Source organism: Notamacropus eugenii, chromosome 7 (assembly GCF_028372415.1).
Source record: "Notamacropus eugenii isolate mMacEug1 chromosome 7, mMacEug1.pri_v2, whole genome shotgun sequence".
Lineage (NCBI taxonomy): Eukaryota > Metazoa > Chordata > Mammalia > Diprotodontia > Macropodidae > Notamacropus > Notamacropus eugenii.
In genome coordinates, this window is record NC_092878.1 from 167,931,476 (window position 1) to 167,949,859 (window position 18,384).

Here is an 18,384-nt window from a genome sequence, read left to right on the forward strand (position 1 = left end):
CATCAGATTGGCCAAGATGACAAAAAGAGAAAGCAGTCGTTGGTGGGGCTGTGGGAAGACAGGTACACTAGGGAGAGAAGCATGGATTGCAACCCCCAATTGATTCAGTCATTCTGGAAAGCAGCCATACCCAAGAAGTTACTCAACTTTATATACCCTTTGACGCCTTTCCTAAGCACTTCACACAAACAGAAGAGCAGACACAGCCAGAAGAGGTTTCAGTGGCACGACCATGGGCCTTAGGCTGTAGCTGACAAAGCAGATGACAATGCACCTTCTTTCTTTAATTTCATTTCCATTCAAAAAAACAGATCAGTTTCTGATACCGAACCATTTCCTAATTCCAAGGACTTTGGTGCTGAGAACATTAATTTCTTTCTGGGTCTTCAGGAGCTGTGGCTGCTGAGGAGAGAATGACCAGGAGACATCTACACAGGGACCGCTTCCCAAGACGATGGTTGCAGGGGCTGGGCTGGAGGCAGGGCAGATGGTCTGGGGAGCACAGCTATTCCCAAGTCTACAGGAGATTCACATTTAAAATCACTTTTTCCAACACCTAAACATAAAGCCTCTGATTCCTCTCTCTCCTCCCAGTCTGGGTGGGTGTCAGGCTTTCTTAGAGCGGTGCATACAAATAATGATTGCCCAAGCAGAAATATCTGGAAATCCAGTAAGATGCTATAAGATGTCCATGTACACACCTTCACTGTAACACTGTTATCGTACACACAGCCATCATGTAAATGCATCACACCTTCATGACCAAGCAGGTAACATAACAGCCATTATTGAGAACACGGATGCCTAGAGAAGGATGAGAGAGAAAGACAGACAGACAGAGAGCCACAGACATAGAGGGACAGGAGAGACAAGGCAAGGCCCAGGTCAGCAGCCCTGAAATACCAAGCAAATCATAGAGAGGAACGGACCACTGAGGCTTAAGGTGGGGTCCTTGGACAAGAAATGCCCAGCATAGGCCCGTCGGAGAAGTTTATGGTGCTACACAAAGCCCAACGCTTGCCACCTAGCTGGCACGCGATAACAATTGCTGGTAAAGAGAAGCAACGTACATGAGCAGCTGGACTGCGTCAGAACATTAACAGCTCTCCATGACTACCGGGCATCTTCAGCACTTGCTGACAAATGGTCATGGCCATGCCTGACACTGTCTTACTCCCAAAGAACTCGCTCTCCTATTCTTTCACCACTTCCCAACCCCTTAGAACCAGCAGTGGTTTGCTGTTGGTGTGGACAGACACACCTGGCAGCTAGGAAGCTGATGAATTACAAATGTTCAAGTTTAAGCCCCAAACTTAAGTTCTTTGCCAGCCTCTTCTTAATCCTCAGAAGAAGCCAGAGGCCTTAATTCACTTCAAATGAGACCGTGAAGGGGGGAGAACAGAGAGAAGGGGACATTCCTGTTTCCTGAATTCCATCTACCACTTACGTCTCAACTCCCCCAGCTGAGTCCTGACTCATTCTATGCAGAGTACCGAGCACAGGGCTTTGGACTCAAGAAGACAGACAAAGATGACATAGCTACCAGCTAACCAAAATACAATAGATGTGCATACCAACAAGGTCCCATCACAGGCCATGGCAAGCCAGGAGTAGCTGAGTCCACCGTTTGGAGTCTCCTGTTGCTCCTTTATGCTAAGTCAGAGCTTTTCTGATTGGTGGTTGGGGGGATATAGGAGGCGGGGCTTTGGAATCTAAGTCAGCACACTCAGGGCCAAGTCCCAGCTCTGCCATCAAGCTCTGTATGACATTAGAGACATCATTTCCCTTTCTGGGCCTCGGTTTCCTCATCTCTAAAATAACTGAATTAGACCAGATGATCTGGAACAGGAATTTTTGCCCTTTTCTGTGTCGTGGACCGTGTGGCGCACCTGTGGGCCCCAGACCCCTTCTTAGAATCTTGTTTTTTAATAAAATAAAATGAAATATAGAGAATTAAAAAGGAAACCAATAATAGTGAAATAGAGTTGCCAAAATAGTAAAACAATAATTTCATCAATCCCCAGTTAAGAACTCCTGATTTTAAAAGGTCCTTTCAAATTCCAACCATCTGGAATGCAGAAACGTTCGTAAGGATTTGACAGTTCAAGGAGGTTTTAAGGACCAGAAATGTGAAATATCGGAAGAGCAAAATGCACTGAACGCTTACTCCATGCAGGGCTCTGGGGTCACACACAGTGATAGCAAGGAGGGAAAGGCAAGAAGGATTTCTTTGGCTCTTGCCACGCAGATGCCGGGCCCTCAGCTAAATGGTGGGGGCACCAGTACAAGCCATGAGCACTGGACAAGGCACAGAAAGACGCTTCTTGATGTCTCTTCTTTCTCCCCATGACTGCAAACCCCAGGCCCCACCAACTAGGTTCTTGGGCTTTAGGATTCCGTGATTCCATGATATGAAACCAACTGGGAAACTCAACCCTCCCTCCCTTGCATACCCTGTTTGAGGGGGGCACACGGGGGACTGATTTTATCCTTTCCCACCTGGCTCTTTCCTGGGCCTTGTCATCTCCATCTCATCCTTCTCTAACATGAAATCAATTCTGAACCTTTCACTTCCCCAGATCATTTGCCACACGGTTGCAGGGCTTCGTACCAGGTGCCCACCTCTCCTTTTCGCCCTCCACTATCCACCCCTCCCCCCATTTTCTTCTCATGTGCTGTCTTCTCTGGTTAAGACTGTAAGCTCTGGGGCAAGGAATGCCTCTTGCCTTTAATAAATGTTTACTAACTCTGAAATTGGCTAAAGTGAAACAGAGCAAGGCGAATTTGGGCCCCCCACTCCAAGGGCCAGTAGGCCAGGGAAGAGGAGACAAAGGCATACACATAGGGGTCAACAGAAGCTGTCATCTGATTCTTTCTTTTCACTTGCTTAAGAGCTGTGTCCACTATCCTTACAAAAATAAAAACCGAAAAACAGAAGGTCCCTAGGCTCTAAAACTAGGTAACAATTGAATTCTGAGTTCAGAAAACAGAAGAGCAGACCTCTAGAACTACTGACAGAAAGACGGACAGGCAGAATAAAAGTCACCCCCTGGTTACAGGACCATGGAGTCAGCAGGGAGAAGGCACAAAGTGCCCTCACGGTTTGGCAATGCTCAGCCTGTAGCATCCAGACTTTTCAAGAGAGGCGCCCATTTTTATGCAGAATATCCACCAAAAAGAACATCTTGGGCTGGGGTGCGTTCAAAGAAGAAAATGATGAGGAAGGTAAAGATAACGGGGCTATTACTCTGTTTGGTATGCAGAGGGCTTTTCAGAATGACTACTGAAAAAAAAAAACATTAGAAATGGCATAAAGTTAAAAGAATGAACAGTTCTTAGTCTTTAGAACATTAAAAGTAAGACAAACAAATGTCTATGGGGGACAAAGAGTAGAATAGTTCATATTATCTAATTAGATAATTACCAAGTTGAAAAGACAGAATTAGAGACTATTTAAAACTTATCCTGTCACTATATAATCCCACTTTATTACATAAAGAGGGATTTGAAAAACAAAAAAGCCCACACAACGCCACACAATTTCCTTGCCTACATATTCAATGCTGAAGGTGCACTCTGGGTCTCTACCACCGAGAAATTGAAATTTATGCAGGTCTTTGTTATTTATCAAGCTCTGAGCCTGAGAGCAGCCTAGAGGGTGGCAGTGTTGTCAGGCGAAGGAGCCAGAAACGTGGGCATGGCCTCAGCAAAACATTCGCCCCAACTGTTAGAGAAGCAAACACAGAAAATTAAGTGGGTTCCATGCCACCTCCAGAAAATGCACAAGTCTAAGCTAAGTGAAGCATCTTTTAATTTCAATGCACCATCTGTATTCTTAATTTCACACAACCTAAATGTACGGTCTGGAAAAGTTTTGCAGTCAGACCCATGAGGATGATATTTGATTCACTAACTGCAATTGCTTGTCCACATTTTTGTGGCAGTTTCATGACACACACACAGATGACAATGAAATGAAGGGACCACAGTCCAAACAATGACAGGTATCATCCACGTCTCCACTAGCCCCCACCAGCAACTGGGGAAGCTCCGAAGACTGGAGAGTAATACATACATCAGAGTAGCATTGAACTGTCAATGTTATTCAATTAAAACTGTCAAATGCTGTTTGACCTCTGGATACAGAGGGATGTTTCAGAATGATTCTCCACGTCATGTGAATGTCAATAGAGCTCACTTAATGTTTGGATATAATTTATTTTCTTTCCTATTCAGTTTTAATTAAAAAAAAAAATAAGCATGGTCCATTTCTGGAGCACTATGCCAGTATCAGAATGATAAGACATACCATGTACTCTTTAGTCTTGTATTAATATTTGAAGCACGCTGTAAAATCAGACTGACCACAGCATTCTTCACCAGATGTAAATAACTGAATCTAAAACTCTTCATTATACACACCTCCCTAAATGCTCTAAATCCTAAATTTTGTTCAAAGGAAGGTTCTTTTCTAACATATTAATGATTTCTGTTTCTCAGAGACGAAAACTTAATTCATTTGACAAAATCTGAGTGCTTGAGACATGCAGTCCTCCCTATGTACTGGAGGGAGAAAGGAACCACGACAGGAGGCAGAAGGAGCTAAGTGCTGTCCATGGAGTGGTCTGGCAAAGAGGTGCAAGAAGTGTAAGATGGGAAAGCACTCCCTTTGTCTGGGGTGATCAGAAGCAGTTATCTTTTGGAGGGTGGGGGTTGTGTGGTGTGTGTGTGTGTGTGTGTGTGTGTGTGCGCGCGCATGTGGTTGTGTGTGTATGTGAGCGGGGGTGTGTGTGTGTGTGTATGTGGGGGGGGAGGGGTGTGCGTGGGTGTGTATGCTGGCGCACATGACAGTAAGGGCATTATGGGGGCCAGGGGTGGGAAGCCCTGTCTCCTGCTGCCTTGGAAGGCCTTGTGCTCACTCACACATTTGGTCTCTATGTAAATACTCTTCTTGTACTCAGTTGTGAAGAGCCTTCTCACTCTCCCCCTTCCAGACTGAATGTACATTTCCCATTATACTGGCTATGGCAGCAGCCTACCTTGCCTGTGGGGAAGGACCACGTCTTACTGAATACTGTGCAATTCCTCCAGGCTCCAAAGGAAGCACAGTGCTCTCCAAAAGCAGACCCTTAGGAAATGTTCCATCACTACCACTCCCCTCCATGTGGCACCTCATTCTAACTCACAGCAGCTCTGTGAACTGAGTGTTTAAGGCATCATTATCATTAGTCCCATTTTACAGAGGAAGAAACTGAGGCTCAAGGAAGTGAGGAGACTTGCTTAGAGTCACAAACGGAATCTACACCAGAGGCAGCATTCAAACTCAGATCATCCAGATTCTCTGTCTACTTAAACCACATGGCCTCTGAAATGGACCAGGGACCCAGACATGGCTGTGCTTGCCATCAGTAAAGCTCATGAGTCAGAAACCAGTCTTCTGAGAGAACCCAGAAGCCCACCTGACTCTCCAAGGAGACCCTGGAGAGCAACAAGAACCTTCAAGGATGGCAGTGAAAATGTGCCAATGGGGCCTGGCATCAGAAGAGCTGTGCTCGTTGACTGGTTCTGGCATTTAACTGTCCATGAGGTTCTAGTCAAACTTCTCTGGGCCCCAGGGCATTGAACCTAAAGATTTCAAGTGCCCTTCTAGTTCCAAACCTTCTGCCTCTGTTTGAACTCCCAAAACTAGCACCAACTCACCATCCTGAGAAGGTGCCAAGACCACCTCCTCCCCCACTCACAGGCTCCGTTGGGAGCAGCTCATGAGGAATGGTGGCACCTCTGTCTCAATTCAGACTGGCCCCATCACTAAGTAGAGATCCTGAATATGCCAATGTCTGAGGAGGTCACTTCTCTACTCTCCAAAGGCTAAGTTTAGACTCAACCTGGGCCAGACTTTCATAAGAATTCACTGAAAGGTGATCAAGAAAAACTCAATCTAACCTATAAAGTGTCAACATCGCAGGCATTTTTAAAAACAAGAGGACTCCCTTCTTTAAGTAACAGCTTGTCACTGTCAGCGGAGGGGTCTAATGATGTCTAAAGGAGAAGGCGCCATTGGCATTTTTTCACAAATCAAAGACTTTCTCAGAAAAGGCACATGATGATTTTCCACCACAGGCAGAAAGTGTTTCTTTTAAAATATGCACAAGTTAACAGTGAAAATTCTTTCTTTTAACCCTTGATACACGAATATCAGTTATCTCTGAAAATCCTGACAGGCCAGGGCCTGTTCTTGGTGCCTACTATGTAAATCCTTAGACAAACTTTGCAAATGTGGTTCCCAACAACTAGGACGGAACAGCCCAAAAGTACATGAAAGTGGTAGATCAGGCATTATCTATATGACCATAACAGTATAACAAGCACCTTTCAGGAACCTTATTTAGGTGGTGGTGGGTTGTTTTTTTTTAATTCAACACCATCAACACTAAATCTTAGTCAAACAAAATAAGAATATGTAAAAGCAGGTGAAAATGTGTGAGTCTCAAAAAATCTCATAAATATCCCTTCAACTCGAAAAATCAAAGAATTAACATCTTAAAACGAACCCTACTTCTGCTACAAATTTCTAGAAAGATTAATAAAACCTACCAACGGGTAAACAGTTGAGCATTTGTTTTCTAAATTCCATCACCACATGTGGAAAAGAGCACTGAATTAGTATGGATTTCATTACTGACAAACCCAGAGGTTCTAGGTAAGAAACATTTCTCAATGCTTGACATTTCAAAGGAAAGACTTCCTTGAAATCTACTTTAGCAGCTCCAAAAATCTGTCATAACTGCCAATAATATTTATAGCACTGAATGCTGTGGTAAAAAGATGCAAGTTTAGATTTTCCTTTTCAATCAACAAAATACTCTATTTTTATCAACTTACCTTCCGCCCATCACTTGCATGGCAATTCACATTTAGAGGCGTCAATAAAGCCATCAGTTTCTCTTCATTACCACTCCTAGAAAAGGAAATCAATTAATCCATAAAAAAACGAGTTTTATATGGCCATGTACTGGTATTCTTCAGATCAGAAAATAAAGCAGCTCTATCTGCTATGACTTTTTTCCCCACGGATCTGGATTCTTGGTATTTTCCAATGTCATCAGGGATGTCCGAGAGCCCCTGGCTCTGGGCACCTCCGTCACAGAGCTGCACAAAGCCATTTTCTTGACGATCAAAATGAACTTCATGCTGCTATCATGTGACCAATAGCATTAGAGCTGGAAAAATAAATAAAATGCTATGAAAAGAAAAAAGCTAATGGTTAAATTTTAAAAGCTCAAAGAACAAAAGAGGAATAAGATTTTTTCTGACTATGAATATTTGCCATATACTCACTACTCAGGCTTTCTTTGGAAAAATTTCAAAGAAAAACATCTTGAAAATAAAGCTTTAAGACCCAAGAATAGAGAGAAACATATTCTTAATATGCCATTTAGTTCTAAAAACCTAGGCATCTAAGAAGCAGAAGGTTTCCTGACATCTTATAAGCCAATCTAATTAATAATGCTTATAACCAACACCATATTGAAAAATAAATTCATTAACCATCCTTACTCATTTATAACAAAGACAAAATCTGCGGAGCTGTACTGGTCAGTCTAACCACATTATCTCATACGGTCAAAGCAAGACAGTGATAACATAAAATTTATACAGTTCGCCCACCCCCTTTTCCTTCCAAATGCATTGTATGAAATCACTTACCTAGCAGCTTCGAGGAGCTCGTCCTTCTTGTATTCACCTAGATGATTACAAAATATCATGCTGTTAGCATTTGGCAGAAGACAGATGAAGAAATGCAGCAGGCAGCAAATACAGAATTAAACAGAGGAAGAACGGGAGGAAAAAAAAAAAAGAGTCCCCACCCCGCTGGGTGATGGAGCCGTGACGTGAGGCAGCTTGTGAAGCGGCAGCATCACCAGCGCCTTGGAGACCGGCAGCAAACTGACGCAGCTTCTTGTCCAATCCTCCCGTGAAATGGCTCGCTTCAGACAACCAATGAATGTGCAATCTTGGATCCAGAAACACATTCCCCTCTGCTAACAGCAGGCCAGCGGAAGACAATGTCCCTTCCCCCCCATTCAGGCTGTCACACTAGACTCGTGGAGCATAATCAATTCCGAGGCAAAAACCAAACAGTGCGGCTCTTTAAAGGGACAAATGACAACCGTCTTCCAAACTCTCCCTTCCTTACTTCCCCCCAAAACACACTGCTGATTTATTTGGAAGGACAAAGAAAGTTTGCTTCATGTGGTTACTCTGTAACTGACCATGCTGGGGCTTCAGAATCCCTAAATGAACTGCAAACAGCAGAAGCAGAGCTGGGGCTGGGGCAGAAGAATCCCGGAAAACATGCACCGAATAGGGTGACCCGGTTATAAGGCAGAGCCTCCCCCCACCCCAGCAAACAAGGGAAGGCTTGCTGTATGGCACTAAATGTCCTCCTCCTTCCCTTCCCAGGTTCTAATGGGCGGGTGTAGGTGATCCTTGCACAAACTCAACCCAACCCAACAGAAAGCAGGGTGCTGTTATCTGGGAAGGCACCACAGCCTTCTAGCTGAGAGATCTGGCCTAGTGATTTTTTCATTACCTAGAAAAATGTATTTTTGAATTCACCATAATACTCTTAGCACCTCAATAGCCAAACTGTTAGAGGACTCAAACCACCAGGTTTCTTTTGTGATGTCAGGTGAAGGACAAAGGATTTTTTGAAATGTATCACTTGAGAAATGAGAAGGACTAGCCTGTGACTCAGCATTAATACACTGCCTGTTTGTTATTAAAACAAAAATGACCACCCAAAAGACAGTAAATACATGGAAACATTTTTAAAACCCACTTTATAAAAAAAGGAAATGTCAGCAAAAGCAAAGGCTATTTTATTCTAAAAAAAAAAAAATCAATAGGGTCAACAGAAGTTATTTTGTCCAAAAGATGCAGCCATCTACCTTACAGACTTGCTCCATGCTTTGCTGTCGGACTACAGTGAATGAATGCCCCACCCATGTGACCGAGTCTCATCAATCCCTGGCCAGGCATCTGTCTGCACCTGGCCTTGTGTTACCACAAAACTAAGATTAGTTCAAGACTATGGAACTCTAACTACAGGCTTTCCTATTTTTTAAAGAGCCGTTATTAAACTCATTTAAATAAATGTATGGTCCAAACTAACAATCTGATGTGGTATGCCCAGGCAGATCTAAGTTCAACAAGGACCACGGACCACATGAATTAGGGAGATTTCATGGACAGACCAGCAGTTCTTTCAAATTCCTTTTATATGGTACAAAAGTTTTAAGTCACCACTAGTTGAAAGTCTATCTACTAGCTAAGTTCAGAATGCAGAGCAGCCTCGTTATTAGGGTACAAATGCATCATCACAACATCTAAAGCTGAATCTACTAGGTTCAGGTATTCTTGACTTGGGTCTACAGATGGAATTCAGGGGGTCAAAGAACTTGGACAGGAATTTTATCTATTTCAATATCAAATTTTTTTAAAAATAAAATCATGTGTTCTATTTTATGCATTTAAAACCATCAGTCTGAAAAGGGCTCCATATGTCTCACCAAACTGCAAAAGGGGTCCAAGACAAAAAAAGATTAGGAATGCTTGGTGCAGCCCTATTTCATCATTCTACAGATGAGACATGGGCTGCTTAAAGTATCACGTGTTAAGGCCGCAGAATTTGAACTCATCTGCTCTCATTGCTAAGCCCAGTGCTATAAATTGAATAAATTAAAAGGCCCTTCCCGAAAACCAGGCACAACTTGAATGCAGCAGCAATCAGGTCTGATTTGAGGTCTACAACCGAAATCTGTTTTAAGTTTCAGCTGACAAATGCTAGAGGAAAACAGCTAATTTCATCTTAATTGTCAGGGTACAATAACACTAATAGAAACTCAGCAAAATTACAAACACTTCTATGCATGGTCTATACATTTCCATTCTGTAGCTGCTTGTGTTTGTTTTGCAGTAAGGCGATTTCGAAGTCCCTCTGAACTTAACATATCTTGTACTGTAAGTCAGTAGTGACATCACTAGATATGAAATGGGTCCCAGAGAGTGAATGGGAGATAAACAAGGTACGTACTTATAGATCCTAGTATCTTCTAGGATCCCGGATCCTCTCACTCACACAATTTCATCGAGAATCTCCATCCAAAGTATCCATCACGTGTCAACCTAGTCAAGGAGCACTGCACAGGTATACAGCTGCCAAGCAAAAACCTCTAAGCTTTCACAGAGAGTTCCACAACTGTGTGCATGCATAGGTGTTAAACAGAGGTGTTAAAATGACTCTTTGTTCACTGTCTTCTGCACTCTGGTTTTTAATCAGCATCTCTGTAATATATTCCATCTTCCACTGTCTGGTGCCCAAGGACCACCATCTATAAACAGCATATCACATCTCAGGAAGCAGAAGCATAATGAATTCAAAGCCTCTCACACACTGACAACAAATCTGAACAACTTATTTTAATCATTCAACCTCCAGCTTTTTCCTGTTTGCTGAAGATCTGAAAATACTCTGGCTACAACTATGATGCTCAGTGGAGCATTTTTATTCTGTAATAACACCCGGATAAAGACTCACAATAGATCAGCCAGGGAGGAACCTAGGCAATTACAGTCAAGATAATAGTATCCAGGAATGGTGAAAATAAATGGCTTAAATATTTTTATTTGATTAGAGGAAACTAGGTGGGATTAAAAAATGAGCAAGTAGCCAAAAAAAAGGAGGTTACAAATTCCTATGCTAACTCTCCAAAAAGTCTGAACTGCTTTTACTGCTGAAATAGATGACAAGACAAATATAAAAGGAAGTATCTATGTATTTGTTGTTCAATTCAACAAGTATTTCTTCCATGGTCTAGGGCTGGGGACACACACATCACATGATCTATCCTCACGGAGCTTCTGTTCTTCTGTGGAACACAGAGAACACAGAGAAGTGCACACACAAGGTAATGCAAGGGAGCAGGAAGCTGAAGGAAGGCACTGGAACAACTGGGGCCATCAGGAAAAAACCTATGGGCCAGGACCCCTGAGCTGGGCACTGAAGGAAGCCAGCTGGGAAAGCCTTCCAGAAATGGGAGGTAGCCCAGAGCAAAAGCCCAGAGGGCTGAGAAGAAACACTGAAAATAAGACAAAAAAAAAAACAAAAAACCCACCGAAAATGGTGTGTGTCTGTCTGTCTGTCTGTGGGCATGTGTGTATGTGTCTGTAGGAGTGTGTGTTGAGAGGAGTTGGGACAGTCTGTAAAGGCAAGCTGCCTACTTTCTTTGACCCTATATACTTCTGAGAACCTCTGAAGCTTAAACAAGTGAGTGACATGGTCAGACTTCTGATAGCAGAATGAGAAATTTGCAACGAGGTGGAAGCCAGCTTGGAGAGAGGAGGCAGGAAGCCCAAAGAGGGGTAATAATCCAGGCAAGAGGTGATCAGAGACTTGAAAGAGGGCGTTGGTCTTGTGAGGGAGAGAAAAAGGTAGCCAAGACGATGTGGAGGTAGAGCCAATAGAACCTGGAAACTCATGGGGGGTGGGGGGTGGGGGGTGGGGGGTGTCTGAGGAGAATGACAAAGAGTCAAGAGTGGACGATGGGCCTGAGCAAAGAGTGACCTGAGTCATTATGAGGTCAATATGATGGCACAGTAGAGAGAGCTCTGGGCCTGATACACTCCTTAGCAGGGTAACTCTGGGCAAGCTAATTAACCTCAGGCTGCCTCAATTTCCACATCTACAAAATGGGAATAATAATAGCACCTATTTGTAAAGTGTTTTACAAACATTAAAGCCATACAGAAAGGCGAGTGCTGGTGATGAAAGACACAGGGAGGGAATTACCCCTCAGGGTTTCATTCATTCTCTCTCCTCCCAGCCACAGTCAAATTCTCAGGAATTACTTATGTTCGCTGCTTCTGCTTCCTCTTCTTGAGGTCACTTCTCACACAATCCATTACTATCTGGCTTCTAACTTCAACAAACTACATTCTCCAAAGTTACTGATGATCTCATTGCTAAAGGAAAGGTAAGGGCCTTTCCTTAATCCTCTTCCAGCAGCAGCTGACAGCACCGACTACCTCGACACAGCCATCACGGCACAGTGAACAGAAAGTTGGCCTCAGAACCCAACACACAAATGCTTGAAGTAAATCACTTAAGTTCTCCTTGTTCTAGGCAACTCTCTAGGATTATAAGCTGTAGAGGAAGTACTGACCTGGTAGAAGAAGCTTTCCTTATCCAGGCAGGTCCTTCTACCAAGGAAATGACAAGTCCAGTGTCTGCCCTATTTGGTGATGAGATCCAAACCCACAGAAGTTGGTGAGATCACTCAGAGGAGGAAAAAGGGGGAGAAGGGAGAGACAGGAAAGAATCTTGACGTTTGCTCACCAAAAGAAACGAGAGGAATAACAGTCAAACAGATATAGCAAAACTGTAAATTATGTAAATACAGCCAGTTTATCAGGATACAAACAAAAACCAAGAGCCATTCCCCCACAGATAAATGATCAAAGGATATGAGCAAACAATTCTCAAAAGAATTATAAACTAGTAACAACCATGTGAAAGATTGTTGCAGATCACTAACAAGAAGAATATAAGCCAAAACAGCTCGGAGGCTTGACAGTATCTCACAATAAGCACATACTGTCAAAGGGGAAAAGGACCAGCACAGACAGTCCACTGGCCTGCAGCATCACATGTTGTGACTGCAGCCACAGAACTGGCTCAAACATTCTGGAAAGCAATCTAGAGTTATCGATGTAATGAAATACTGCTGCATGGTAAGAAAATATGACATGAAGAACACAGAGTAGGGAGAAGTGATGGTGAACACATAGAGCAGAACCAGAAAACAAACTCTAAACATTCAGAAATGAAAGTGAGAAGAGGCAGAGAGAGGACATGGGGGATGGTAAAGTGGACACTCTGGTGAGAGGTGCCCAGGCACTGCAGATAAAGGGCCGATGTGGAGGGAAGAACATGTGGGGTCAACATTCAACAATTGTGCGGCCACTGACAAGTGGGGGGGCGGTGTGAAAACAGTAACAGCTCCCTCATATGTTTGTTGTGAGAGTTAAATGAGATAATGGATGTGATGAGCTTTGGGAGCCTTAAGGTACTATCTAAATTTTATAATTATTCCTTACTGGCTTTTCCTCCTGTCTCATGAGTTCTTCCATTATGTAAGAGTGGGAGGGATATATTCAGAAATGAAGGTGATGGAATTAAAAAAATAAAAGAGACGTAACTTTAAACGCTTCAATTTTTCAAACTATGTCAAAAACAAAACGATCACACTAAAATAACTTATTATATATAACTTTTAAAGATTCAAGCTGAAGAAACAGAATACAAATAAGCACTTACATCAGCAAATAGAAAATGTAACTACGGGTCTCCTTTTCAGAATGCTTTTGCCCTTTCTTTGAGCATCTGCCATTATTTTCCTGGTCAAAAACAACAGTAGTGACTCCTTAATTTAGATAGCATGGAGTAAGGCCAAAAAAACCAAAATTGTACTGAAGAATCAGAAGATGGGTCAAACACTGACTCTAACCCAGGCACATAAGTCTGCTCAGGTCGGGCCCCTAATTTCATTTTTTTTCACCCTAAGTACACCACCGTCATCAACTCTAAACCTAACCCTCTCTCAGAGGGTCATTTGAGCTCATCTCAAAAGATAGGAAGGGGCTGGTTATGAACTCCAAACAGCTGATTCTACATTTGGTCCTAAAGGTGAGAGGAAACCATCTGAGTTTATCAAGCAGGGAAGTGACTGCAGAAATTGTTAGGAAAATCACTTTGGTAGCCACATGGGGAGGATGGACTGAAATGGGCAGAGCCCTGAAGCAGGCCACCCCACCTGCAGCTATATCAACAGTCCAGGTGGGAGGTGATGAAGGTCTACACCCAAGTGGTGACTAGGGATGGGAGGGGAGACAGGACAGGATGGGGCAGGACAGGACAGGACGGGATGAGATTATATTCAAGAGATGCTGCAGAGGTGAAATCGACAGGTCTTGGCACCCTATTGGATATAGAGAGTGGGGAAGACAGGATGATTTCTAGATCATGAATCTAAAGGACTGAGAGAATGATGGTGTTTCACCAGCAATAAGGCAGGTAGGAAGAGTCAGGGAGGGTTTAGGGGGAAGAATGATGAGCTCTGTTCTGGACAGGTTATATTTAAGATGTTTACCAGACATCTAGTTTGAGATGTCTGACAGGTAGTTGGAGATATGAGAATGGAGGTCAGCAGAGAGACCAGGGACAGGATAGGTAGATTTGAGAATCATCTGCATAAAGATAATTAAGTCCACGGGAGCTGATGAGATCAAGTGAAATAGTACAGAGGAAGAAGAAAAGAGGGCTCAGGACAGAATGCTGAGGGAGAAATTTACTTACTGTGATCTAGAGAAGGAGAGGTCTGATACTGAGAAAGAGGGAGAAGAGAGTCTCCAGAAGGAGAGGGTGATCAACAATGTCAAAGTCTACAAAGAGGTCAAAGGACACTCACGGACTGAGAAAAGGCCACTGGATATGGCAACTAAGAGAACATTGATAACTTCATCAGCTGCAAGTGCTAGGGAGCACAGCCATCAAGAGACAAAGAGAATTCACTGAGGACTGCTGTCTCACACCTCTCGATACCCCTAGCACAGTGGTGCTCAGTATAGCTTTGTGCTTAAAATATGTTTATTGGAAGGCGGAGCCAAGATGGTTGAGTGAGAGCAACGTCTCACCTAAGCTCTTAGACAAGCTCCTTCAGATACCTTTAAAAAGAGAATCTGACCAAATTTTGGAGGTGCAAAATCCAATAAGAGACAGACTGTGGCAGATTCACAGCCCAGGACAGACTGAAAGGTCAACGGGAAGGATCTGATCCTCCAGGGTGAGCCCACAGCATATAGTGCAGCATGTCCTGTAGCTGTGTGGCCAAGCAGGAAAATCCCGGAGCAGCCATAGACAGCAGCAGCACGGAGGAAAGGCGGAGCAGCAGCCTAGGGCAGGAGACCAGCAGAGACAAGTGACAGCCACTGAGCATCAGGTATCAGCCGCAGAAGCTTCTGAGACTTTCAGCCCCAAGAGTAAACGTCTGGACTTGAACTTCTGGGAGCCACAACAGTGGAGGGAACAGTAAATGCTCTCTCCACCCCAACTGTTGACCTTGAAAGAACCATAAAATATTTCCCCAGAAAAATCTTGGATCAGTGGGAACAGTCGATGGGGCAAACAGTCTCATGACACCTGAGGCTAGGAAAATAGCTAAGGGAGATTCCTCCTACTGTGGCAGAGGCGAACTGGAGGGAGAGGGGCCCCAGGGTGGTGGAAACTCACACTAGGACCCTATTGAGCCTCAGCACTGGGAGAGGAGCCCCAGGGGAGGTGGAAACTCACACTAGGACCCAGGTAGGTCTCAGCCCTAGGAAAAGAGCCCCAGGAGGGGTGGAAACTAGGATCCAGGCATGCCTCAGCACTCCAGGGGAACTGGGAAGACAATAGGACAGCTAGGATCACCAACCCCTGAGCCTGCCTTTGCCTTAGCTCAGCTGAGGAGATCTCCTGTGACCAGACCACCCCTCCTCCACACTTAAGAAGCTAGCCCCAGGACTGACCTGGAAACACAAAACAAAAAGATAAAAAGACACCTGCCCTTGGCCTTTTCACTCCAGTCAGCTCAACACCAAGTTCTGCAGCTTCTAACTGAAAGAACCAGAAGCCACAACACAAACCACCATAATGAGCAAGAAAAAGCAAAACAAGGGTGAAAAAAAACCATAGAATCTTTCGATGGGGACAAAGACCAAAACACAAATACCAAAGAGGTCAGCAGTGAGACTGTACTTCCATCTGAAACTTCAGAAGGGAGTATGAACTGTTTGCATGCAAAAACAGCTCTCCTGGAACAGCTGAAGAAGGAAACAGAAGAGAAACCGGCCAATGATTTTAAAAGCATGACAAAAGAATTCCAAAAAGAGAACATCTAGATGCATTTCCAAAAAGATCAGGGGTGAAACAAGGATGTCCATTATCACCACTATTACTCAATATGGTACTAGAAGTGTTAGCTGTAGCAATTAGACAAGATAAAGAAATTGAAGGAATAAGAATAGGCAAAGAAGAAACTAAGTTATCACTCTTTGCAAATGACATGATGATATATTTAGAGAATCTCAGAGATTCAAGTAAAAAACTACTTGAAATAATAAACAACTTTGGCAAAATTATAGGTTACAAAATAAACCCTCACAAACCTTCTGCATTCCTATATATTAGCAGCGAAGTTCAACAGCAAGAGATAGAAAGAGAAATCCCATTTAAAGCTAGGGTAGACACTATAAAATATTTGGGAGTTTACCTGCCAAAACAAACCCAGAGACTACATGAACACAATTACAAGACACTTTTCACACAAATAAAGTCAGATTTAAGTAAGTGGAAAAACATCAGTTGCTCGTGGGCAGGCCAAGGCAATATAATAAAAACGACAATTCTACCTAAATTAATTTACTTATTTAGTGCCATACCAATTAAACTATCAGATAATTATTTTCTAGAGCTGGATAAAATAATATCAAAATTCATCTGGAAGACAAAAAGTCCAGAATATCAAAGGGACTAATGAAAAGAAATGCCAGGGAAGGTGTCCTAATGCTACCAGATCTCAAATTGCATTATAAAGCAGCAATTATCAAAACCACTTGGCACTGGCTAAGAAACAGAAGGGTAGACAAGTGGAATAGGCTAGGTACCCAAGACACAGCAGGCAATGAATATAGCAACCTACTGTTTGATCAACCCAAGGACCACAGCTTCTGGGATAAGAACTCACAGTTTGACAAAAATTGCTGGGAAAACTGGATAACAGTGTGGCAGAAACTAGGCACAGACCAACGCCTGACACTGTACACAAGAATAAAGTCCAAATGGGTACACACGATCCAGGTATAAAGATTGATACCATGGACAAATTGGAGGAGCAAGGAATAGTGTATTTATCAGATTTATGGAGAAGGGAAGAATTTTTGACTAAAGAAGAGATAGAAAGCATTATGAAGTGCAAGATGGATAATTTTGATCACATTAAACTGAAAAGCTTTTGCACAACCAAATTCAATGCAACCAAAATTCAGAGGGATGTAGTATATTGGGGAAGAATTTTTATAGCTAATCTCGGGAATAAAGGCCTCATTTCTAGAATATATAGAGAACTGAGTCAAATGTACAACAATACAAGTCATTCCCCAATTGATAAATGGTCAAAGGATATGAACAGGCAATTTTCAGAGGAAGAAATTAAAGATATCTCTAATCATACGAAAAATGCTCTAAATCACTTCTGATTAGAGAGATACAAATCAAAACAACTCTGAGGTACCACATCACACCTATCAGATTGGCAAACATGACAGAACAGGAAGATGATAAATGCTGGAGAGGATGTGGGAGAGTTGGAACACTAATTCATTGCTGGTGGAGCTATGGGCTGATCCAACCATTCTGGAGAGCAATTTGAAACTATGCCCAAAGGGCTACAGAAATGTGCATACCCTTTGACCCAGCAATATCGCTTCTAGGACTGTATCCCCAAGAGATCATAAAAATGGGAAAGAGTCCCACATGTACAAAAATATTTATAGCAGCACTCTTTGTGGTGGCCAAAAACTGGAAGTCAAGGGAATGTCCATCAATTGGAGAATGGCTGAATAAATTATGGTATATGAATGTAATGGAATACTATTGTGCTATAAGAAAGAATGAACAAGAAGACTTCAGAGAGGCCTGGAAAGACTTATATGATCTGATGCTGAGCTAATGGAGCAGAACCAGGAGAACTTTGCGCACAGCAAGGACCACAGTGTGTGAGAGATTTTTCTGGTAGACTTAGAACGTCAATGCAATGCAAGGACTTAAAAAAAAAAAAAAAATCCCAATGGTCTTCTAAGACAAAATGCCTTCCACATTCAGAAAAAGAACTATGGAAGTCAATCACAGAATGTAGCAGATCATTTTTTGTATGTGTGTATTATGTTTTGGTTTGTTATACGATTTCTCCCATTCATTTTAGTACTTCTACACAGCATGACCACAGTGAAAATCTATTTAACAGGAATGTATGTATAGATCCTATATAGAATTATATGCCATCTCGGGGAGGGAGGGAGGAGGTATGGGGTAGGTAGCGGAAAAAAAAATCTAAGTTATATGGTAGTGATTGTAGAACACTAAAAATAAATAAAATTAAATTTAAAAAAAAAACAAAACATGTTTACTGCTGCTGACTGTCCAACCAATGTAAAGCAAAAAGTTTTTTACTTCCTGCTAAAAGTTTCAACATCAAGTTTATTAGAAGTTTCTATAGATTAGGTCCT

At 42.7% G+C, this 18,384-nt stretch overlaps 1 protein-coding gene across 8 annotated transcripts in view; it reads right to left on the bottom strand.

Annotated features, from left to right (window-relative positions):
* TNKS (tankyrase) overlaps nt 1-18,384 on the bottom strand; it is a 191,367-nt gene that overhangs the window by 85,642 nt on the left and 87,341 nt on the right. For all 8 annotated transcript variants that reach the window (XR_011970790.1, XR_011970791.1, XM_072625530.1 and 5 more), the window contains exons 4-5: nt 7,708-7,744; nt 6,883-6,958 (exon numbers count right to left, since the gene is read on the bottom strand). Coding sequence is in view for 6 of the 8 variants with exons in the window: in XM_072625530.1 (XP_072481631.1) it covers nt 6,883-6,958; nt 7,708-7,744 (113 nt within the window). In the remaining 2 variants the exon portion in view is untranslated. The remainder of the gene's footprint in view (nt 1-6,882; nt 6,959-7,707; nt 7,745-18,384) is intronic.